The 25,597-nt window shown below is 33.6% G+C and overlaps 3 protein-coding genes across 23 annotated transcripts in view; 1 reads left to right on the plus strand and 2 right to left on the minus strand.

Moving 5' to 3' along the window:
• The window catches only part of LOC126887495 (cap-specific mRNA (nucleoside-2'-O-)-methyltransferase 2), a 190,229-nt gene extending 183,684 nt beyond the window's left edge, over positions 1–6,545 (minus strand). The window contains exons 1-4 of one of the 3 annotated variants that reach the window (XM_050655095.1): positions 5,987–6,528; positions 3,069–3,227; positions 1,877–2,059; positions 1,514–1,634 (exon numbers count right to left, since the gene is read on the minus strand). In XM_050655095.1, coding sequence (XP_050511052.1) covers positions 1,514–1,634; positions 1,877–2,059; positions 3,069–3,227; positions 5,987–6,259 — 736 coding nt within the window. In that variant the 5' untranslated portion in view covers positions 6,260–6,528. Of the gene's footprint in view, positions 1–1,513; positions 1,635–1,876; positions 2,060–3,068; positions 3,228–5,986 lie in introns of all 3 variants that reach the window. The other 2 variants (XM_050655097.1, XM_050655096.1) reach the window with 2 other exon arrangements.
• Positions 1–25,597, minus strand: part of LOC114338881 (formin-J) — a 552,435-nt gene that overhangs the window by 159,533 nt on the left and 367,305 nt on the right. For 2 of the 19 annotated variants that reach the window (XM_050655068.1, XM_050655061.1), the window contains one exon: positions 16,660–24,781. The exons of the other annotated variants lie outside the window; for them this stretch is intronic. In XM_050655068.1, coding sequence (XP_050511025.1) covers positions 24,472–24,781 — 310 coding nt within the window. In that variant the 3' untranslated portion in view covers positions 16,660–24,471. Of the gene's footprint in view, positions 1–16,659; positions 24,782–25,597 lie in introns of those variants that run through there. 19 annotated transcript variants of the gene reach the window in all.
• LOC126887493 (zinc finger protein 345-like) lies at positions 7,673–15,416 on the plus strand. Its single transcript, XM_050655091.1, has 2 exons — positions 7,673–8,063; positions 10,436–15,416. The coding sequence occupies exons 1-2, from the start codon at positions 7,922–7,924 to the stop codon at positions 12,268–12,270; spliced, it is 1,977 nt and encodes a 658-aa protein (XP_050511048.1). The 5' UTR covers positions 7,673–7,921; the 3' UTR covers positions 12,271–15,416.

Consider the following 25,597-nt stretch of genomic DNA (forward strand, 5'->3'; position numbering starts at 1 on the left):
TTTTAATAAAAATTTTTGGAAAGTAGTAAGTAAAAATTAGTTTAATCTTTAAATACAAATAACCTGTTGAAAGTAATTTATTTCGTTGAAATCATATAATAGAAGTATAACTTCTTACGTGCGTACAAAGTACACACATTCTTTTTTTTGGATATACCACACGCTCTCCTTAGATTTCCATTTCTACCACTTCTATCCATTTTCTATCTTTTTTCGTGATCTGCGAAACTTCTGCCCCATAAGTCATAATAGGCTCTACCAAGTACGATAGATTGTCAATTTAGTTTTTTGTCTTATATCTTTAGACTAGACCATAGTAGAGAGCTTAGAATGTTTACCGCTTCTTTGCCCTGCTGCGTTCTGTTTTCGATGTCTCTTTTGGTAGTGCCTTCTTTAGATATTATAGATAATTATAATAAATATAAAATACATTATAATATCTTTGATGACAGATACACATATAGAACAGGTAAACAATTCTTATATTCTACAAAAAAGGGCAACCTCACATTGTGCAAAAATTGGAGAGGAATAACCTTGCTTACCGCTATAAATAAAATTTTCACGACCAATACTCAAATGATTAACAAATAAAGTTGAATTTCGAGCTAATCAAGCAGGCTTTAGACCAGAATCCTCCTGCATAGACCACGTTAATACTGTGAGAGTAATAATGGAACAATCGGTTGAATGGAACACACCCCTATACATGGAGTCAGACAGGGATGCGTGCTTTATCCGTTTCTTTTTCACATAGCTGTAGACTATATTCTCTCCATACTAGACTCCGGCACAAGAGGTATACAATGGACGTTAACCACACGCCTAAACGATCTAGAATACGTCGAAGATATCTGCCTATTAGGACAAAGGTTCCAAGATGTAGCTAACCAATTGGACACACTTTCCAATGAAGCCAATAAAATAGGTTTGAAAATTGATATTAATAAAACCAAATCTATGAGAATAAATGCAAGAAACAACATACTATTTACTATTAACAGCGTGCAGTTTGAAAATGTGGAAAATTTTACGTACCTTGGAAGAGTCATAACAGAAAGCGGAGTACAAAAGATGATATTCGTATGAGGATACGAAAAGCACAATAAGCTTTCAGCATGCTCAACCCTGTTTGGCGGTCTCGCCAGTATACTACAGAGACACAGATTGTGAAACCTGGAAAGTGATAAAAACCCTTTCTTTGGTCTACGAAAAATTGTTCGTATTTTCTGGCCTAACATCATCAGAAACAAAGATCTGCTACACCTGACCAAACCAAAGAGGGTAGAAAATGAAATAAAGTCCAAAAAGTGGAGTTAGATCGGTCACACACACCGATCGGAGCGGAAAATTGTCATATTCCACTACTATGAACGCTGGCATAGTTTCGTGTATCCCCACCATAGTCACGCAACGAGTGAAAACCATTAAATGTCGCCACCTTTAAAGTGCTCTACAATATATCTTACCGTAACTATCCAAAAAAAATAATATAGGAGATTTGAGTAAGTACCTGTTTGTAAAACTCTCAATGCTGTTATTGTTTCACAAAAGTGCAATCTTTCGACATGACGTTCTTGTTCCCCAGGATCACTCATACAGTCCACACTACCATCTGCAGTTATTAGGGATACCTAGAAAGGACAAAAATTTGTTAATGTTGCATTTGATGTCTTTATTTGGGTCTAGTTGGTCTATAATGTAGCATCCTAGACATTCAAAGTGAGTAACTCTCCCAATGTGTTGTTAATTAATCTCTAGGGAAGAATTGTCGGGAGGTTGGCGACTGAATATCATATTATGTGCCCTTGATAATTTAACACATGTAAACCTGTATCAAATGAAATCTAGAAATGCCATTTTTTAAATAACTTACTTTTGCGTATTGGACGTAGTTAACCAAATATTCATGGTTGTAAGTTTTAGTTATATCTCCGGAAAAATCAGCACCAAATATCCAGTTCTTTAATGTATGTCTTATAAATCGATCATCAGGTATCATTTCATTCAATTCGTTACCTTCATAATTTGGGTTGAGGGTATTGGCATTCCAGGCCCACTAAAAAATTTAAGATACAATCTCGATTCTAAATATTTTTCGTGAAAAATAAACATAACCAACTATAAAAAAAAATATAGTTATACGAGGGTGGATTAATACAAAACTAGCCTTTCATAGAAAAAACAAGTTTTTTGGGATTAAATCGATTTATTTCTCAACACAGTTCCCTTTTAGCTCGATACCCTTAGTAGATGTTCCAATTTTTTATCCCATCCGAATAGTACTTTTGCTCGAGCTCTTCAAAATAGGCCGAATTTTCAGCGCCGACTTCATCGTTTGATGCGAAACGGCGTCCTCCGAACCGGCAAGATCTGGTGAATACAGTTCAACCAATTCATAGCCCAATTGTAATTTTGCCATGGCGACGGCCGATTGGTGAAGCGGTGCGTTGTCTTGGTGAAAGAGTGCTATTTTGCGTGCCAAATCGTATTCGACACAATTCGGCAGCGAATTGATCCAATAATGTTGCGTAGTACTCGCCATTGATTTTTTTCCTTTTTCCAAGTAGTCGAAGTGGATGATGCCCTTCGCATCCCAGAAAACAGTCGCCATCACTTTGTCAGCCGAATGTACACTTTTTGCCTTCTTCAGCAGGCCTTCGCCGTGTTTGTGACACTGTTTCGACTGTTCTTTGCTTTCTGGTATGTAATAATGCACCCAGGTTTCATCAACGGTGATAAATCGGCGAAAAAAATCATTCGGATCGCGCAGTATCATCGCCAAAAGTATCTCCCAATTGGTCACATGTTTTCGCATTTGGTGGATTGCCAGCAAACCCGGGACACATCGCGCGGATAGCTTTTTATGTCCAATTGATGGTGAATGATGTGCACGCGTTTGTAGGAAACCTTTAGGGCCTCTATAAACGATAACAATTCAGTATCAAGTAACGCCATCAATCAAAGGCTACTTTTTTTTATATCTATCTATCCTCGTAATCTATTCATTCACAAGTTTCGCTCATATAGTTATACTCATATGTTAACAAAAAAAAAACAAAACTAACTTCTAAACCCGGATAGTTCAGGGTAAGATAGTGATTTAATGCACAAACAAATGCCCCAGGAGCTTCACATAAATGCAGACTTTCAAGCTTTTTATTACTCACAGCACAAAGTGGAATTACTGGAAAATGTGCTAAGATTTCATAAAATTTGCACCATGCCTAAAACAGAAGAATATTTATATTTTAATATTATGTTATAAGAGGATTCCATTTCAAACCACTCAATTTTTGATCCAAAAAATTCTGGGGTGTCCGATTTGTCTGAAAGTTCAGAAAAAGGCTTAGTGGATCTGCCACTGATATTTAAGTATTGGTACATGCAGTACGATTTTTCCTTGTATTTTGTTTTGTAAATGTATCAAAATGTATCGATATTTTAGATAGTTACTTTATTTTTTTGAAAACACAGGTTGAGTTCGGACGAACTCAGCGGCTGACTGTAAGCACAAAGTGGCTTAGTGGTTGTATCCAGTTGCAATAGGGAACGCTTAGTAAATGTTACAGCAGCTGACTTTCAAAGGTGTGTCATCTGAACGATACTGCTTACTCAGCCGTCCAGCCGCTAAGGTCGTCTGAACTTACCCACTGTGTAGTATAATAATTTTTGCAGTACATAGCATATTTTTTATCTGGATATTCCTGGAACAAGTATTAAAACTATGGAAAAGGAAATGTGAAGGGATGGGAATATCAATCTGGGACAACTTTTTGTACACATTAAATTTTGCCAAGTGGTACCAAGTGGTAATGGCTCAAAAGACTGAATACTTAACAACAGAACAAGAACCAGTGAGAAACTTGGAAATAGACGATAATAGGGAAATTACAGGGACTGAAAAATTCAAATACTTAGGATTCATACTCTTAAAGAATGGAACCACTGAGCAAGAGATAACTGGCAGATTAGCATAGACAAGAACATGTACAGTAGAGCGTCGATAATCCGAATCCTGGTAATCTGAACGTTCGCTAATTCGAACGCAAAAAAATATAAAATTAAAAAATATGATCGCAGACTGAATTTTTGGATTTAATATGACAATATGGGCAAAATATGACTGCGGATTTTTGTTTTGTTTATGCAGAAATACATACAATAATATATTTGTTTATTATTCAGTTGTTAGTTTTTTTAATGCTACTTCTATGTCCTCGGTTGTTTTAAGAGGAATTTTAAGATCTATACATGCATCCACCCGTTCCTGAAAGGTGTCCCAATTTGTTTTATGATTGCATACTATAGGTTTTTTTGGTCGCCCTACTATTCCCTCAAACATGGTTAAGAGTATTGGTGAATGATCAGATGACAGATCAAAGCTGGACTGTATTTTGAGTTGTTTAGTATTAATGCCTTTTGTTACGAAAACTGCGGGTTGGGTTGCAACCCCGATACAAAAAGACAGTGATAAAATCGACGAAAACCCAATCATAATAAAAGACCAAATTGCTGAAAAGAGAAGACTACGCAAGAAATGGCAGCAAACAAGGACAGCAGCAAATAAGAAAAACCTCAATAAAGCAAGTAAGGACCTAAAAAAACTTCTGTTAACGATGAAAAATGACTCGGTTCAGGCATATCTTGAAAACCTAACGCCAACGGAAGCAACAGACTACTCACTCTAGAGAGCAACATGAAAATTGAACAGGCCACAACAACATATTCCCCCTATAAAAGATCAACAGGTGAAATGGGCCAGAAACGACAAAGAAAAGGCCAATGCATTTGCACTTCACCTATCAAATGTGTTTAAACCAAATGAAGTAGAGAGTACACAAGAAGACATGGACGACATACAAAACTACCTGGAGTCACCTCTCCAAATGGAACAGCCCATAAGCAACTTTAAATACAAGGAAATAAGAGATGTAATTGTACACCAAATTAAACCAAAAAAAGCACCGGGCTATGACCTAATAACCGGCATTATAGTGCAAAAACTCACTAGAAAAGGAATCACAGCATTACTACAAATTTTTAACGCAATGCTAAGGCTGAGCTACTTTCCAAATCAGTGGAAAATAGCAGAAATAATAATGCTTCCCAAACCAGGTAAAAACCCTAATGAAATATGCTCGTACAGACCCATCAGTCTCTTGCCAATCTTATCAAAAATATTTGAGAAACTTCTACTCAAGCGAATGCAGCCAATATTAACGGAAAAAAAGCAGTCTTTGCAACAACATATTTTTGGATACAGATACAATATTGAAGAACATTGAAGATATTTTAAGAGTTAATTACTAACGCTTGCTCGGTACTCAAGTGCGGGGCGCGGGAATTAAGAGTTAGGATAACCGGTCGTTCGGTTGATCGACGTTCGGATAATCGACGCTCTATGTATCGACGTATGTTCGATAATCTGAACAATTTGATAATCTGAACTACCTCTGTACCAATTAGTTCGGATTATCGATGCTCTACTGTATTAAACAAATGAACGGGCTACTGTAGGATAGACAGATAATGCAATAGGTCCAAAATTACAGCAACTGAAATGGAGTTCATGAGAACAAACTGAAGAGTGGTAAGAATAAATCGCATTAGTAATGAGGAGATAAGTAGAGGATGTATAAGTAGAGTATATAAGGTATGGAGAGATAAGGAGGTAGTAGAACAAGACATACTCAGCTACATGGAAGAAAAACGTTTAATTTGGTATAGACTTGTGAGAAGAGCAGATTGTACAAGGTGGATATCAAAGATTATGGATTGGAGACCAAAAGGAAAGAGAAGAAGAGGTAGACCCGAATATCATGGAGAGATGAAGTGGACGAGGCCATGGAAAGACTAGACCTTGGAGATGGAGAATGGACGAATGAACAGAAAGGATTGGAGACGTTGGCTGAAAGAAGGAAGGCGGCGACAGCTGTAAAAATCCTTATATAGATAGATAGTATATTATGTTTTGTATAATTACTTGAGTAAGAAGTTCAGGTTTGATTTTCTCAGCCAATTTTTTCATGACAAAACCAGCTCGGTCTCTATGGGCGGTGTGTTTAGACCACACTTTCAGTTTATACTTTCCTAGGCGTCCTTTTATTCTATTTAATTCATTCTTCTTTGATTGTAATTCTGGTATACTCCACTTTGGAGATTCAAATACTTGGCGAGGAAGGAACAACTCATCTTGTAGTTTGAAAAAATAGATTTTATTAAAGTCTTCTTCATATTCATTCATTGTTATTTGCATATAATAAATTAATTTTGTTTTTAAAGTTATTGTTATTCCTTTATTCTACCTAACCTATCATTTTCCCATTTGTTTTGGTTTGTTTTTTTTTTAGACTTATGTCAAGTTATGTCATTGTAGATGAAAGATGTCAAAGGTTTGAAAGTAAGCCATAAAACAGAAACAGAAGAAGAAGAAGGTTTGTAGGTTTGTTACATAGAGGTATATATTGACATAGAGAGAGTATCATTCAAAGCGAAGTGACGACACCGTCTTTCTTCTTTGGATTAGTGCTGTTTCACTCTTACGCATATTAAGCTGCGTTGTCAGTTAGACAGTTGTCCTCCTCTTCCGTGCCTATGCTCACACCAGTAGAACCACTCTCCGAAAAATGGGAAGTAAAATCTGTAGTCGCGCATGGCGACCGCGCAATGTTGGCAGACGCTTTTGCCCCACTCTCTCATTGCTATTTGCATAGAAACGTACGGCTTTTAACAGGGAAAACCCGCATCCACCACTGGTGAATTACCAATTGCGTACTGCCGGTATTACTTCCTGAGATCAAAGCGCCGACAGAAGAGTGATTTTACTGTGGAACCTCTATACAGGGTGGTGAATCGGAAAACGGGCCATAGGAAACTCAATGTAAAATTCTAAAATGTTGAATTCCTGCTTCCCTAATTATGTTACATCAAAAGTCATGAGAAGTTATTTGTAGAGGATTAAAATCTGTATTAAAAACAGAAGTTACAATTGTTCTACGATTTAAACAGAGTCCAAAATTTTGAAAAATATAATGTATTTACCGCAGTAGGTATGTGTGGGCATGTTAGGTCACACGTTACTATTTAACTGACAGTGAGCACACTATTGACTAAAGAAAATATCTTTATTATTAATACTTTCTCATTAACTGAGGGTATCTTATCAACTTTATTGCGTTTTAAACAATAAATGATAAAATAAATAAAAAAACTGACAGTTCAAATTGTTAATATAATAACTTCGTTGTCACCAAATGCAACCTTATACACATTATTGCACTGTGTGTTGTCTCACTTTGGCGTATTACTCTGAAAATTGTATTATATTTTTACAAAATTTTACATTATTATTGTTCGTAGAACAAAATTAACAGTTGTTTTCAATACAGATTTTAATTCTCTACAAATTGTTTCTTATGACTTTTGATGTAAAATAATTAGGGTAGCAGGAATTCAACAGTTTAGAATTTTACATTGAGTTTCCTATGGCCCGTTTTCCAATTCACCACCCGGTATACTGTGCCTTAATGTCATCTTAGTTTTGCGGTACAATGTGCTAGAAAGAGATAGCGCAAACCAGTAGAAGAGAGGACGCGTGGAGTGAAGGCTCACTCTATAATATATATCTCTATGATTTGTTAGTTGTCATAAACATAACCTTAACCTGTCATCTCATTTTTCAGTTTCTTCATGTATTGATTATTTTTTTTATATATTATTATTATGTGTTTCATGGCGTTGGATTAACGATTAAAAGCAAAAAATTTTTTACTCACAAATACATAAAAGTTACGTCTACCCGTCTACCCTTGTTCGGAACTAGAACCTAATGTATAATTGTGGTAAACTGGCAATTGCCCTTTAGAGACCAGACTCAGAGCATAGGTTTAATACTTTGTTTTCCCGAAATTTTATAATTATGGAAGCTAAAGTCGAAGTTAAAGAGGAGTTGGAGGAATATGGCCAAAGATACATGCCCAGTCAGCAATCCACAGAAGTATATGTCAAAGAATTGAAGAAGGATGAACGGGATACATATTCACTTGAAATGGGAAATATGAGTAAGTTCAAACAAAGGTATAATCACCACAATTCGAATTTGTGTATAGTTGAGTCATGGTTCTCTATCTGTGGATCATTAATACATTCACGGACATGACTGCATATGAAGACACTTAGGTACATACTCCATAAGAAGACGTGTTTACATTTGAAGCGTGTCTGCGAATGTGTTAATACCTGGTAAGATAAAACACATACTTTTTATGTAGCATCATTGTCTTCCATACATGAAACTAAAGACAAACTAGCTACCTCCTGTTATTTTAAGACACATGTTATTTTTATAAACGCTCTAGACTCAGTGCATCAAAAAGAGATAAGTACAAAAAAGCAGATTTTAAGAACAATTTGTGACATTTCTGGTTTGTTTGTTTGTGGTTGTGAGTTTGTTTGATTTTTGTCCTGTTTTTGCAGTTAGAAGTTATTTTGCAGCAGAAGTGAAGATTTTGAATATAAAATAAGATACCATTATTTCCCTTAAAAAAAATATAAGTTTGGTCTGCCACTATGTATTTCTGAGCATGTATTTTGACCTCGTGGTCACGACTGCTTGTTATCCAGCAACCAAGAAACTGTAATCTTTATACGGGTTCTATCTGTTTGTTATAGATACGAATATTAATGTCGGCATTTGGTGCATGTGTAACAAGTGCTGATTCAAAATTTTTAGACAATGGCTCATCAGGCTAATTAATCTGAATTGTGAGCATCTATGCGCTTTATTTTTCTTGGGTATAGGTATAAATGTCGATCCAAGCCAGTCTTCTGGGAAGATTCCAGTGGTATAATTTTGTTAAATAATAGTGTTAGTGGCTTTGCTGTATTGACTGTTTTTGTAACTTCTGATGTTAATATACAGTATTGTTTCTTGTACTATATTCTTTTGTGGTTCTGTTCTCTCGTCATCAAACAGATCTTCGATGTATTTTTCCCACATATTTCCTACATTTTCTGGGCTAGATACTATTTGGTTATCATCTACTATAGTTTGTTGTAGTGAATTTTTTCTTCATATTTGTGACTCCCTTAATCTTTTTGTATGCATTGAAGTAGTCATGTTCTTTTAATAAATCCCTCAGTACAGTAAAACCTTGATATAACGGACTAATTGGGGGAACGGGATGTCCGTTAAAGCCGAAAGTCCGTTGTATAAAAATAGGTATAAAATCAATCAATTTTTTTTTAATTATGTAGGTACTCTATTTATATACAATGTACAAATCTGTAGTATGTTAAAAAAGGAATAAAGTTTTGTTCACTACTTTTTTACTTTTCTACTTCATCTAAAAACTTTCTGCAATATACCCATTTGGTTGACAAAATTATTCACTGATTCATGGGTTGAAAAACTGATGTATTTTTGGCCAAACATACAGTTAAAGTTGCCATCTTCTGAATTTAGAATACTTTCAGGGGAATTAGCAGGAGCTCTGTCTAAAATCAATAAACATTTCACCTCTTTAGGCGGTGTTACCAGTTTCTTCTCTTGAAATTTTCTCACTGCAAGTACAAATCCTTTAAAAACCAATTTTTGAAAATATCTCTGGTGAACCATGCCCTATTAGAGCTATAATACGAAACAGGCAGATGATGCTTTTGTAACAATAGTAGTCAATCCATGCGATCCATCAGCGTTAGTACAAAGCAGTGCCGAGATCCTGTCTTTGTTGTTTTTCCTTCTGGAATTCGATTTTTAATATTTTTTTGATTCAAATTTTTTTTTACATTTGATCTGATTTTTTGTCCGTTATATCCGAAGTCCGTTAAATAGAGGTTCGTTCTATCGAGGTTTTACTGTACCTCACAGCTGCTGTTCATCCATTCTTCTTTGGCTTTCCTGATTTTGTGTCAGATGGTTCTCTGGGTTTCTTTATAATTCAATTCATTGTGATTTTTGTAAGCTCTTCTCATATTCATCAGTTTTAGGATTTCTTGTGTCATCTGTCTATTCTTTGTTTTTTTGTCTTGTAATTGTTCTGTTTGTATAGTTGTCATTGTTGTTTTGAAAGTGTGCCAAATACTTTCTACTGTTTCTTCTGCTTCCGCAGGTGCTTCCATGAATTTTTGTTTGAGTATATCATTGAGTATTTTCTCTATCTCTGCCTGTGATTTTAGATATTTAAGTTTTCCGAGGCTAGGTTTTATCTTTTCTCTGTGTTCTCTGAGTTTCTTCAGTTTAATTGAGATTTTACCGACAACAGGATAATGGTCAGAACCAATATCCGCCCTGGGATATGATTCCATTTCTATAATGTTTGCCAATTAATATATAATCGATCTGGTTTCTTATTGTGTGGTTTTGGTTTCTGTATTAAGTTTCTATATTAATTTTCTCCTGTAGTAACATTTTTGTTCTTGGTTTCTATTTTAGATTATTCAGAGGAGGAGCATGGAATGAAGATTATGAAAACACCTTTATCCCTAAAAGAAGAGGAATCTGTAAGTCAACACTCCGAGGACGTAACAGTAAATGGAAATACGGAAATTCAGACTATGCAAGGATCTTACCTAAGTAAACCCAGCGATTTTGAAACAGCCTTGAAAGTTGATACTAGAAAAAGACCTCACAAATGTGAAATTTGTCTTAAGCAATTTTCACTACGAAGTATTTTAAATAAACATGTACTAGTACACACTGGAGAGAGACCTCATAAATGTGAAATTTGTCTTAAACAGTTTACTCAGTTAGGTACTTTATATAGGCATAGAAAAGTTCACACTGGGGAAAAAGCAGAAAGACCTTATAAATGTGAAATATGTTTTAACCAGTTTACTTATAAAAGTTCTTTAAATACCCATATGAGTGTTCACACTGGAGAAAGGCCGTATAAATGTGAGCTTTGTCCTAAGCAGTTTAGTCTAAAAACTAATTTAAATAACCATATGAGTGTTCATACTGGCGAAAAGCCTTATAAATGTGAAATTTGTTTTAAACAGTTTACTCAAAAGGGTACTGTAAATACCCATATGATAGTTCACACTGGAGAAAGGCCTTATCAGTGTGAAATTTGTCTTAAGCAGTGTTCTTTTAAATCTGCTTTAACTAAACATATGACAGTTCATACTGGAGAAAGACCGTATACATGTGAAGTTTGTCTTAAGCAGTTTAGTCGAAAAGCTCATTTAAATAAACATATGAGCATTCATACTGGTGAAAGACCTTATCAATGTGAAACTTGTCTTAAGCAGTTTACTACCAAAGATCAGTTAAATATACACATGAGAGTTCATACTGGTGATACACCTTATAAATGTGAAATTTGTCTTAAGCAGTTTACAGTACAAAGTAGTTTAACTAAACATCTTCTAATTCACACTGGAGAAAGGCCTTATCAATGTGAAGTGTGTCCTAAGCAGTTTTCCTGCAAATCTGGTTTACATCAACATATAAGAAAAGTTCATACTGAGGAAAGACCTTATCAATGTGAACTGTGCCCTAAGCAGTTTTTATACGAATCTATTTTAAATGAACATATGAAAGTTCATACTGGGGAAAGACCTTATCAATGTGAAATTTGTCTTAAGGAGTTTACTCAAAAAAGTTCTTTAAATACACATATGACAGTTCATGGAGTTCATAGAGAAACACCTTATAAATGTGAAATATGTCTTAAGCAGTTTTTGTACCAATCTGCTTTAAATGAACATTTAAAAGTTCATACTGGAGAAAGGCCTCATGAATGTGAAGTTTGTCATAAGAAGTTTACTCAAAAATATCATTTAAATGATCATATGAGAGTTCATAGTGGTGAAAAACCTTATCAATGTGAAATTTGTTTTAAACAGTTTAGTGTTAAAGATTATTTAAAAAAACATGTGTACAACGTTCATACTGCAGAAAGACCTTATGAATGTGACATTTGTCATAAACAGTTTAATCAACCATATCTATTAAATAAACATACTGTGAGATTTCACAGTGGAGAAAAAACGCTTACAAATGTTGACTTTTGTGAATGTGAAATTTGTTTTAAACGCTTTTCTTACAAATCTGGTTTAAACGAGCATATGAGAGTTCACACTGGAGAAAGGCCTTATAAATGTGAAGTTTGTGACAAGCAGTTTGCACAGAAAAGTACTTTAAACATTCATATGAGAGTTCATACTGGTGAAAAGCCATATAAATGTGAAATGTGCCCAAAGGAGTTTACTGAAAAAAGAGGTTTAAATAAACACGAAAGTACACACTGGACAAATTTGTCTTAAGGAGTTTTCTCAAAAAGTATTTTACAGTACAGACTCTGATGAAGAACAATGTTGCCTGTTCTACACCTTACAGTGGTTCCAAATCTTGAAAACGTGATCATGAGGTAAAAGAAAAAGTCCCTATCTAGGAATTTTGATGTTTACAGTTGTTGTCTCATACTATCGTAGAGTCGTAATACGCAGGTATAAGGATCAGACAGGATGTATTCTTATTCATACCTCAGCGACAAGTGAGCCACGTACGACATTATTTTGGCCGGCAGTGAAAGTGAAAAAGAACGCATTTATTGGAAACGGTTAAAACGTTTTGTAGTTTATCAATTTTATCACTGTAAAGCAGATTCTTCTTTTGCAAGCATGTATTAATGTAAGATATAAGTTGACTTAAGATTTGATAATAATCAGTGCATAAAATTTGTTAGTGAATAAACAGTAAAAATATACTTGAAATAATCAAAATTTTGTAAAAATGCATTCAAAACGTACACAATTCTGCATAATTCTGCGATTAACGTTTATTAATCTCAAAATGTATACTACGAGCATACAGAATCACATTAGTTTAGCTGCCTTAACTGCCTATGCATTGCTGGTAGTTCTTTGAATACAAAAGTGTGAAATGACGCACATTAGATGATTCGGGCGATTGTTGAGTATGTAATGGCTGTTGAGCATAACTTCTGACTATTGTACTTGTACTTAAAAAATAAGTTGTATTGTAATCAAGAATTTCAAAAGTCCCTTATGATATAAAATTACAAAAAATTATTTCAAATAAACTTTTCGAATTTCTTTCCGCCATATTGTTAGCCATATCCTCCATTCTGTTTTGTTTTTCAAAAAAATAATGTCAGATTTGTTATCAGCAACTTTAGATAACCTAATTTGGAAAAAATATTTGTTTTTGATTGATATTTTCGAATTTCTTTCCGCCATATTGTATTCAATTCAATATGCATTATTGTATATTTAAAGGTAATTTAAGTATCCATACTGGAGAAATACTATTTCATACTGGAGAAATAATGTATACATGTGAAGTTTGTCTTAAGCAGTTCACTCGAAAAGCTCATTTAAATAAACATATGAGCAATCATACTGGAGAAACCACTTAGAAATGTGAAACTTGTCTTAGGCAGTTTACTACCAAAGATCAGTTAAATATACACACGAGAGTTCATGCTGGTGATATAAATACGCTAACAGATACATTCATTGAAACCAGGAATTATACAGATTTACACAACAGTAAAATATTACCAATTTATAAATTTCCGTATAAAACTTTGATAAAAAAACCAAGAATCATAATTCCTAAATATACAGAATCAAATCATTTAAATAATGTTTTAGTAAAATCTATACTGAGCGACTTTGTGGATTATACAGTAATTTACACAGATGGTTCTAAAAATCAAACAGGAGTAGGATGTTCTATGTATGTGCAAAATACCCATCAACATAATAATTATAAATTATCTAGTATTAGTAGTATTTTTACAGCTGAGATTATAGCCATCGAAAAAGCTCTAGAATGGATAAAAGAGATTAATATTGAAAAAGCTGTGATAATAACAGACTCCAGATCTGCAATATATGCAATTGAAAATACTGATTTTAGTTCATACAAATCAAAAATTTTATGTAATATAAAAAATAATTTGTCTAAAGTGGAAGTAGTATTTATATGGGCAAAAGGGCATGCCGGTATACTGGGTAATGAGAAAGTGGATGAGTTGGCCAAAGATGCAATAAAAAATGGTGAGATCCTAACTCAGATCTTATCGACAGATGCAATAAATGACGTCAAAGATAGAATAAATAAAATATGGAAAAAACAATGGAAAAATATTTGAAGCATATCAAAAAACTTATATCTTTCTTTACATCAAGAACTTCCTCCGCCACCTGAATACATATTTAAGTATAACCTGCCAAAGCAAGATATTTCTACTATCTAACTACTAACTTAATGATTTAAATCAATAGTTGCAAGGGAAGAGTACAAATGTATTGATTTTGGCTAACAAAATAAAAGCTTTTTGTAGGAAAATAAGTTTGTGGATAGACGAAATCAGTGCTGAAAACTACGAGGTGTTTGCATGTTTGGAGAAATTTTCTGAAGAAAACAATATAAAGCTCGAAGAAGTTAAAACCAAAATCATCATGCATCTTACAAGCCTTAACGACGTTCTACACCTTCGTTGCGGGGTATGCCTCTCAGAGGAAAGGAGGGGAAACTTATATGCAAGCAAAAGTTGGTAACAATGCATTTATAGCAGAATACTCAAATCATATGTTTCAGTATTGAATACTTTATAAAAATAAATTATAATAAATTACGGAAATTACGGAATTAATTATAATAAATAAATAAAAAATAAATGGGACGGTAAACAATCCTCATTTTTTAATATGTTTATTCCTTACCAAAAAACCTTTAATTTAAGCACAAATAATTAAAAATCGTAAATTTGGGTCAAAAGTTATTAACTTTTTAAGAATTCCCATAAGAGCCCATGTTAAAACTTAACTTTGACCCTTAATATTAATTAAACGGCACGGTAAAACAATTTTTAAAAAATCAAGTCTTAGTTTTTTGAAGTAAACTATAACATACTAAAATTTCATGCAAATCCTTAATTCTTTGCCGAAAGTGTAGAACGTCGTTAAGCAAGACTTGGTAATACGATTCCCAGATACGTCACACGGCGACCAATGGATAATTAATCCATTCACTTGTGATCTTAACACGTGTAGATGAACTTAAAAGAAAAGGAGCAGCTGATCGATTTATTGTCCGATGAAAGCCTTCGATCTATTTTCAAAACCACGGATCTATCCAAGCTCTGGATAATGATGGAAAAGGAATATCCACTGTTATACAAAACATCTCTGCTGAAATTGCTGCCATTCGCATCTACATATTTACCTGTGCGAGACAGCTTTCTTCACATTGACTGCTATAAAAACAAAATATCGCTCCAGACTTAACGGAGAACCTCATTTGAGGGTGTCTCTTTATGATAATACATATATCATCAAGAATTAATATACTGACTGCAAGTGTACAAGCACATGGTTCACATTAGTTTGTAAACTTACGTATATGTACATATTAAAAAATAAATAAAATGTTAAAATAATAGCTTGTCTCATTTAATGCCATCGTAAATATTACGTTAAATGCATAGTTTGCTCTAATATTACTTTCCAAAATAAATAGACTCTTCAACATAATTTACGAAATAAAAACAGCTAAGTACAACATGGAGGATAATTGAAGTTTACCTTAATTTCGTCCTGAACCAACCTTTGCACTTGTTAATTTAGTGATATTTTTTCTGGGGTCGCTCATAACTCTTTTTTTAATTTTGGGGTCGCAATATCAAAAAGGTTGTGTACCGCTGGTCTAGAGTACGCCAATGAATTAGGTAAAACGTGTTTTTGTACCGTCTCGTACGATATAAAAGTCGGATCGAAAAGCCTAGTTGATTATTATTCTTGGAGCGTTGATAGAAGAATAATAAACAACAGTGAGGTATAAGAGGTGAGTTTATGTAGGTAGTATTTTCCGACCATTTTCCACTGTCGTTTTGGCGAGCTGAGCGAATCTGACAGTTTTCCTCTTACCCATCCTTATACGAGCGGTGATCGTATATCCCTAATATGTCTTTTCATCTGGCGAGCTGATCGAGATCCCTTTTCTCCCTTTCCTTATACATTCATGTCGTATTAATAAAAGCAATTCCTATTTCACGCGATCGTAAAAATCATTCATTCATGTACAAAATATCGTCACATCGACCCGAACAGAAAGCTCGATGCGTAGATTGTAAATATATTTTATTGACAAAATTAACGAGTAATTAAGGCTAATTATCTTATCTTTTGTATGCTTTGACTCCAAATAAAAATGTCTTAAAAAGCGAACTCTTTTCTTCAACTGATTTAGTTACTTGGAGCAACAACGCAACGACCTAGTTACATGGTTAACTCGCCGTTTATTTTTATGCTCTCATTTGCATTTTCAATACAATTTGAAGTATTTCCTCGGAATAAATATTAAATAGGAGTGGGGATAAGATACACCCCTGCCGGACACCTCTTTTGATTACCACACTTTCAGTAAGTTTGTTTGCCAATTTTTGCTCTTAATATTTGACCTCAGTTGTAGGTTTGCCACAATCCGAATATCCTTGTCGTCAATACCTGTCTTTCGCAGAATATCTAATAATTGTTCATGATTGACGTTGTCAAATGCTTTTCTAAAATCCACAAGGCACAAATACGCATCCTTATCTACGTCTCTACAACATCGGTGTTTAAGCACCTGGAGAGTGAAAACTGCCTCTCTAGTTCCTAGTGGTTTCCGAAAGCAAAACTATATTTATGAGGTAAAATCTTTATTACGGTTAAATATTTGGTAACAAAAAATAATCGCATGGAAAATTAGTAAATGATTAAATTCATAATTTCTAGTTATTTCCTTAGGTATACAAATAATTCGAGAACTCTTGCTAGTAAATAGGGGTTTTAATACTGAGTAAAGTTAAAATTGAATATTTTTTAAAGAAATACAAAAAGAATCGACTGTTCTTAGAACCTAGTAAACAATAAATAAGAAGTTAAAAATGTCATACAAATTACTAAATTATATCTCTAGTTAAAAATTAAATGCTTAAAATTTATTATAGACTATATATAACATTGTATAAAATTTACTAACTCTCACAAATCACACATTGCGAATTGTAATTACAAAATGACGATTCTTTGAGAGCAAACAAAAAAATCTACACTTCTCCAAGAAATTAACGCACTACCTTAAACATGGGCTATTTTTGATGTCTCGAATTTCCTAAACCTATTGTCCGATTTGAGGGATTTTTTTAGTATGTTAGGTATAGTCTTATTCTTTAACAATATCCCTGTAATAATACTGTTGCTAGACAGGTAAAGTTGTCATTGTATACCGGGTGTACCAATCAAACAGTGTTTTCTTCTCAAAGTTCGCAACACCCTCAGGAATATTCTAGCATTTATAAAATACTGAAATTAAAACCTAACTATAGCCTCATGTTTTCTTAGCATTCTGTTTTTTGATTCATTCGCTTATGTTCGATAATACAAAAGTTCGGTACTTTAACAACTAGCCTTGTTTTTCGTTAATACAGGATCTTTTTAAATAAGCATGCCAAACTTTAAGGGATAATTCTGCATGAAAAAATAATGACAGTTTGCTTGATAAACATATGTCCTCAAATGCTTCGTTTCCGAGATACGGGATGTTGAAATTTTTCTTACAAACTGACGAATTATTTATTGCTCTAAAATCGGTTAAGATATGCAAATGAAATTTGGCGGGTTTTAAGAGATAGTTACTGTGCATTTTTTGACATACAATTTTGTGTTCACCATTGGCGCACATAAGGGTCATATTACCCGTATGCGCACCAATGGTTAATATTCATTTCCTAATTGTATATCAAAAAATGCGCAATAACTACCTCTTAAAACCCGCCAAATTTCATTTGCATATCTTAACCGGTTTTAGAGCAATAAATAATTCGTCAGTTTGTAAGAAAAATTTCAACACCTCCTACCTCGGAAACGAAGCATTTGCGGACATACGTTTATAAAGCAAACTGTCATTATTTTTCATGCAGAATTACCGTTAAAGTTTGCCATACTTATTTAAAAACACCCGTATTGATAAATAACAAGGCTAGTTGTTAAAGTACCTAACTCTTTTATTATCCAACATAAGCGAATGAATCAAGAAACATAATGTTAAGAAAACATGAGGCTATAATATGTATATAGTTTGGTTTTAATTTCAGTATTTTATAAATGCTAGAATATTCCACAGGGTCACGTACACAGTTTGATTGGTAGATCCGGTATACAATGACAATTTACCTGTCTAGCAACAATATTATTACAGCGATATTGTTAAAGAATAAGGCTATAACATGTTAAAAAATCACTTAAATCGGACAACAGGTTTTGAAAATTTGAGACATCAAAAATGACCAATTTTTAAAGTGCTGCGTTAATTTCTTGGAGAAGTGTATTTACATCCAAAATGCAAGCAACCAATTTTTATGTCATTATTCACTGGAAGAGATTATATTAAGTGTAATATAAAGGTCGTGAGTATCACCAGAATTATTTTCATACAAGGTGTGTCAAAAGTAGCGAGACGGTCGAATATTTCACGAAACGAACATCGGATGAAAAACACGTTTTCATTATTTTTCCAAAATCTATCCCCACTCCACTCTCTGGAGAGGGGGTTGGGGGCAATTTTAAAATAGGAACCCCATTTTTTATTGCAGATTTGAATTCATTGTGCAACAATAAGTATGCGAGACATTTTTTCGAATTATTGATAGATGGCGCTATAATCGGAAAAGAGATTTATCCTTTCCTATATCCTAGGAAAATTATGGAAACGGTCTAATATCTCGAATTAATGAAAAACACGTGGTCAATATTTTTCAAAAATCTATCGAATGTTACCAAACATGACCCCCACACTACGCCCTAGGGGAGGGGTGGGGTAAATTTGAAATCTTTAATAGGAATTCCTATTGTTTATTGCAGATTCTGATCGTTTTTCCCGATTATAGTGCCCTCTATCAACAATAAAAAAAATGTTCATTTTAAAAGTTACTTAGATTTTTTTTATGAGGACTCCAAATCTACAATCAAAAATGGAGATTCCTATGCCACCCTCATCGCTCTAGGGGGTGTGGCTGGGAGGTCTTGTTTTGCGTCATTCGATAGATTTTAGAAAAATATTGAACACTCTTGTTTTTCAGTTTTTCTATCCGATGTTCATTTCGCGAAATATTCGGCAGTTCCGCTTGTTTTGGCACACCCTGTATATTAGTTGCTTATATTTTGGTGTATATTAAATAGCGTAGTAAATTAATTACTTATTAAAAATGAAATTATTAAACTCATCCATTTATAAATTATATAAAGCTGGTTTTTTGACAATTTATTTCATTATAAATACTTATTATATCATGACAGTCCCCATAAAAATGAAATAGTTCATTAAAGGAATTGTTCAGAGTTGGTTGTAGTTAAACGGAACTTAGATTTTAGTACGAAATAAGCCTAAAAGAAGATATTTTAAAAATCATACACCAAATTGATTATAACAAGAGACTTATTAAATTCAATTCAGTTATTATCCAAAATATATAGGTCGATGGGGCAAACCAAGACTAACGATAATGATGATCATATCCAACTTAAGATTGGAAAGCAGCACTTAAATAAGAAGAAATCGTTTTTAGCGATTTGAAAAATGTATATCAATGTTCAGTATCAATGCTATCAGTCGTAGCAGCGATATGAATTGCTAAGACTGATAATATACAGGGACAGATAAAAGGAGAAAGGAGTATAGGAAGACGGAGTGTCATGATTGAAGAATTTAAGGGACTGGTTTAAATGTAGTTCTATAGAACTCTTCAGCAGAGCAGCGGTAGATAGAGTAAAGATAGTGAAGGTAATATCCGACCTCCGATTCGGAGGCGGGACTTAAAGAAGAAGAAGATATCAATGTTTACTGTAAATTTATATTAAATTTGAAATATTTTTATCGTCAAAGCAAATTTATATAAAGACAGAACAACTTTATAGTTCCTTTACGGTTTCCTTTCAGAAACTTTAACAGGATTTTTCCGAAATCTCCTCAACATGTTTTTTATTAATGGCACAAGTAGACTTTAATATAAAATTTCATTTCGAAAAATTTAACTCAAATTAATTTTTGTCGTAAGATAAAAAAACAGAGGAATGTACTTGTACAATTTCTTCTTCTTCTTCTTCCTCTTTATAAGCAATTTTGCTTGTTCATTACTAGATTGATACCTCCATGGAAGGCTGTCACTCCATCTTTTGCGTGGTTCGTCTATACTTCTTCTACCAATTTGTGATTTATCTCTTGCTATTTTGACCACCCTCTGTGTTGTTTCCTCCATTCTGCTAATGTGGTTATTCCATTCATGTTTTTCTACTTAGTGTCCATTGGTTTATATACTGCACGTTAGATTTTCTTTTAATATCTTCACTCCCCTTTCGATCTCTCAGCTTATTTCCTCTAATTCTTCCCAGTACCTACTTTCATTTTTGTATACTGGCTATATCGGGTCTTGTTTCTGATGCATATGTCATTATTGGTCTTAAACTGGCTTTATAAATTCTTGACTTCATCTCAGTGTTAATATATCGGTTTCGCCATATAGTGCTATTAAGGCATCCTGCCAGTTTATTGTTTTTTTGTACTTATTTCTCATTTCTTTGTCCAGGTCTCCGTAGCTGGAGAGTGTAATTTCATTTCCATTACTTGTTCAATACTGATGCCATAAATTTTTACAATTTTTTCACTTGGAGGATATAGAAATTCAAGTTCTACAAAAAGGTACAAAAATCTAAGTACCTACCGGCTGACTGCAAGCAACTTGCTATTTTTGTGCAGATTATGACAGGACTAAAAAACCTCATGACACTGTAAAAAACAATTTAAACTACCTAACCAACAGATTTCTTAAGTTTAATATCTTTTTCATTTTTAAAGTAATTAGTAGGTTTTGTTATAAAAATATTAATTAGAATAAGTACTACAAAATAGCAAAAAGCACTTTTTGACTAGTAAACAAAATGTGACAGTTTAAAAAAATTGTCCGTTAGCTGTTCATTATTTATTTACTCTATACCTATCTACCTAATCAGGATATTGTAATTTATTATGATACCCTGCTTCGTCAAATGGCACGCTAAATTGATTTGATCGAAATGACGATTTGTCTTTACTGTTAAAACATAATATTATTTTTAAATAAACATATTTTATATTGTAACGAAATATTGGAGAAGTTGACGAATAGTTTTGCACGTCCATTACTAGTATTAGTAAACAATACAAATCGCTCACAGATTTTAACAAACTATTAAGTCAGTGTGATAGTTTAGAAATAAAAACTATTAAAAATATAAATCTACCTTTATTTGAAAATGTGGCTTCTGCAACTCCAATTAAACTCAAAACTACCCTTAATTAGAATTTTCTCAAAACAAAATTGAAAAATATCAAATCCTACTGACTGCGCCAATTATAACTTTGAATTTCGAAACGTAGTTTTTAAAAATTTATTTATTTTCAAAATTAGAAATAATAACAACAGAAGTGTTACTTTACTTACAATACAAAACATGGAAGCTAAAATTATAATTCGTGCAAAGCTGTTATCACCTTCTGCTCAGAACAGTAGCATTTTTCATGCATGAATTTATGATTTTTATAAAATTGATGACGTAAAAGCCCATTTACAAAAAATTATTTGATCTAGTTATCAGTTTTATGGCATGGTGTGGTTTTATAGTGAGGAACCAGTGTTAAGGAATGGTCAAGCCAGCTTCAGACCAAACCGATCATGCGCAGAGCAAATTAATATAGAATAATCGTAGAATAGTCCCAGGAATTCAACTCTATACTCTTCATATGCTTTGAGGTTTTCAAAAGTCTTCGACACATATGGAAAGCTCTTAAGATGGAAGTTATTTTAAATCAAAACGCCTTTTAAGAAGGGTTTCTCACATCAGGGTGTCAGAGGGCAAACACATAAGATTGGAATGAACTGTGTAATATCAAAATTAGCAAGAATGAAATAAATCTGCACTCTTTAAAGACAATTCTCATTTTGTAAGGGTAAAATAGCTCAATTAAAGAAATTATCATCAAACAGAAATGATAGTTGAATTGGTTTATCCTTAAAAAAATTATAGATCAATCTGATGAGGCCGAATTCAATTTAATCATCATCATTCAATCTTCGCTTATCCACTGCTGGACAGAGATCTTGTGCCTCTCGCAGAAGATAATATACCTATTAGCGGTGTGCAAGTACTTGGAAAGGGAAACGAGAAACGACCCTGCGCGAGTCGCGGAGAAATATTGCAATTATCTTAAATAATTCATATTGTCAATTGAAATTGTCAAATTGACGTATATTTCATACCTTCTGTCAATGAAGCAGAAAAATTATATATTGCTCCACAATATTGATATGATATGCAATTATTATATAAAGGTAAATTTAATTAATTGTATTTTGCTTGCAGTACTGCATTTTAATAACTAATTTTATTTACTACATACAATTGTTGATGTTTTCATAACATAACCTGAATCTTATTTTTTCTTCTTATTATTTTTTTGGACTATGGCCTTGACAATTATCCAGTAACCAGGACTAATATAATTGGCCAATATAATTAAAAGTGCGAATAATAGTACAGAGCGTAGAAATAGGGGTCGCTTTGCCGAACTTGCACGGTCCCAATAACACCTTTGTAACGTGGTACGTTAACCCTTAGCATTGAACAGAACTTCTACGAAATAAAATATAATATCTTCTTCTTTTTTTAAGTACCGTGCCCAAATTTTTAGGCGTGGGTAGCTTCCATAACAATTTGCCGATATAGTTCTCGATCTTGTGCGGCATGTAACAATTGATCTGCTGATAAGCGAGTCCATTGACGAAGGTTTCGGAGCCATGAATATTTCTTTCGACCAATTCCTCTTTTTCCGTCGATCTTTCCATTGAGTATTAACTGCAGCATCCTGTATCTGCTACCTCTCATTATATGCCCCAGATATTCAAGTTTTCAAAATATAATATAGTTTATATTAATGTACATATGATAGGTATTGACCGCTAATGAACTATGTATGTTGTGATTTAGTATTGTATATATAAACCAACAAGAAGAAGCGACGACCCATTCAGATCAATCGATTAGTCACGCGATGAAGAAATAATACGCTAGTCGTGACATTGTTATTGTTTACAAATAGACCGTTGTTATGTTTAAATGAACACTGTGAAGATCAAATATAATTATAGTGAGAATGATGGTATTTTATTATACATCCAAGTAATCCCGGACTTAGGGCGCTATAGCTCAGCCACCAGACGTATTACCAGCTCACCTTGGTACGTAGTATAATGACCAATGGAGGAGAAAATTGGTTAATAAACAAACATAACAGGTCAAAAATTACAGCAACTGAAATGGAGTTCATGAGAGGAAGCTGCAGAGTGACAAGAATAGGTCGCATTAGAAATGAGGAGATAAAACGAAGAACGGCAGTAGAACAAGACATCCTCACCTACATCGAAGAAAAACGTTTAATTTGGTATGGACATGTCAGAAGAGCAGATTGTACAAGGTGGATATCAAAGATTTGGGATTGGAGCCCAATAGGAAAGAGAAGAAGAGGTAGACTCCGAAGATCATGGAGGGATGGAGTTGACGAGGCCATGGAAAGAGGAGACCTTAGAGATGGAAAATGGCAGACCTGAGTGTACTGGAGACGTTGGTTGAAAGAAGGAAGGCGGCAATAGCTGTTAAAATCCTTATATAAATAGAGACCTTTAGTCTATGAATCTTGTTGCTACTATTCAATTTAATACGTTGAAGGAAATGGATAAGTTCATAAAATTTATATCTAGCAGGAAATCAACGAAAATAGCCCTAAAAATAAAGAGAGCTATAATAATATCGTATGGCATTTTTGCCGGGGAGATCCTTTCGGATAGTTCCGGCGCCATTTACATCTTTAACCCTGTTTTAAGCAACTAGTGCCGATGTACACTAGCCCAGGGGGACCGACGGCTTTACGTGCTCTCCGAGGCACGGTGAGACGGCTCGTGTCATTATTGGAAATGAAAATGGTTTATCTTTGGCAGGGCTCGAACCCACGTGCACTGGCGTATGAGGCCAGCGTTTATGCCGTTACTCCACGGCCGCTCACATATCCATAAAGAGAGCTAAAAAAGGATGATAAACGAAATTCAAAACACATGGTAATGGTACGCCTGTTTATATTAGATTAGTCAATAAAATTCTCATTATAACATAATGAGAATTTTTTATATTATAACCCTGAAATAAAAAATAATCAGACCAAAAATTAAAAGGAAAATAGGAGTGCAAACTAGTTTTAAATGGGCTTTTAAAATCATTTTTCCTTTCTTTTCAAAACAAAATATCAATTTTTGTCAACATAAAAATTTACGCTTTTTTGAAAATATCTACGAATTTGAGCATTTTTTAGAATGTCCCAGATAGGACAATTTCAAGGCCACTTCATTACTAAATCTATTATTATAAAATCTAATTTTTTGATCTAAATGAACCAAGCCTACTAGTCACAAGCGCTTGATTACTTTTTGTAGCACTAGATGCCGTTGGTTTCATGAAGCTCATGGCCAATGGTCGCGGAGGCCTATTTCCGGTGCTATTTCCGATGGAGCTGGTCCGTTTCAGGTTGACCTTGGACGGGGAAGGTATTGTCTTGTTGCTGGGTATTCTCTGGATCGGACGAGAAACATTACTACTAGTATTTGGTTTGAGAGGTAACTTTTTGACGGTGCTAGTAGAGGTGGCACTGTTCAGGGAACTTCGGGAACTGACGATAGAGTTCCTAAAAAATAAAAAAATATTACAAATGTTGAACAGGTTGTATATGTGAGTCAATAATGAATGGTATGACATTAATTAATAGACTTACAATCAATTTTTATTTATTTACTCCGGACAACCGGTTTCGCTTTCTACAATATGCAAAGCATCATCAGGTTTGGTAACACCCACATAACAATGATGTTCGCATCATGTTCAAAGCATATACTACCAACATTCGACGGAGTATATTCTTTTTAGTATATGCGTAGTACAAGCATATAGCATGTACCATAAAAAACATTCTAAATTTAATGTTCTTTGCATATACTTCAAAGAATATTCTCGTACCGAATATACTGAGCACATTCTTGTACGTAGTATCCCGGAATATTCGTAAAAGTATATTCTTGGAATGTGCTTAACACATACCTGTAATGTAAGTACCTATGTACTTTTAAAATATCTTAAAAAGAATATGTATACATAGGAAGAATAATGATTATTATTATTATCAACTTCGTTATTTTTAGAATAATTAATAAAATTTATATATGTAGGTATCCTCGACGAATCCATTTCTTAAAATTGTATTAATTGTATGGTAAAAAAGTTTAAAAATTAATTTGTAAAACGAAAAAAAAATCGTTTTCCTAAATTTACCATAGTAAAAGTTTTTACATGGAATTTAGGTAGGTACAGTCAATTGCTGCGCTGTTTATAAAAGAATACATCATACACCAAGTTAATCATCAGATCGTAATAGATTGGAATAGTGCAAACGGAAATGACCCTTCTCATTTTACCTGCATAAGAATAGGAACACAGGTTTTATGAA

The sequence above is a fragment of the Diabrotica virgifera genome, chromosome 6 (assembly GCF_917563875.1).
Source record: "Diabrotica virgifera virgifera chromosome 6, PGI_DIABVI_V3a".
NCBI classification, from domain to species: domain Eukaryota; kingdom Metazoa; phylum Arthropoda; class Insecta; order Coleoptera; family Chrysomelidae; genus Diabrotica; species Diabrotica virgifera.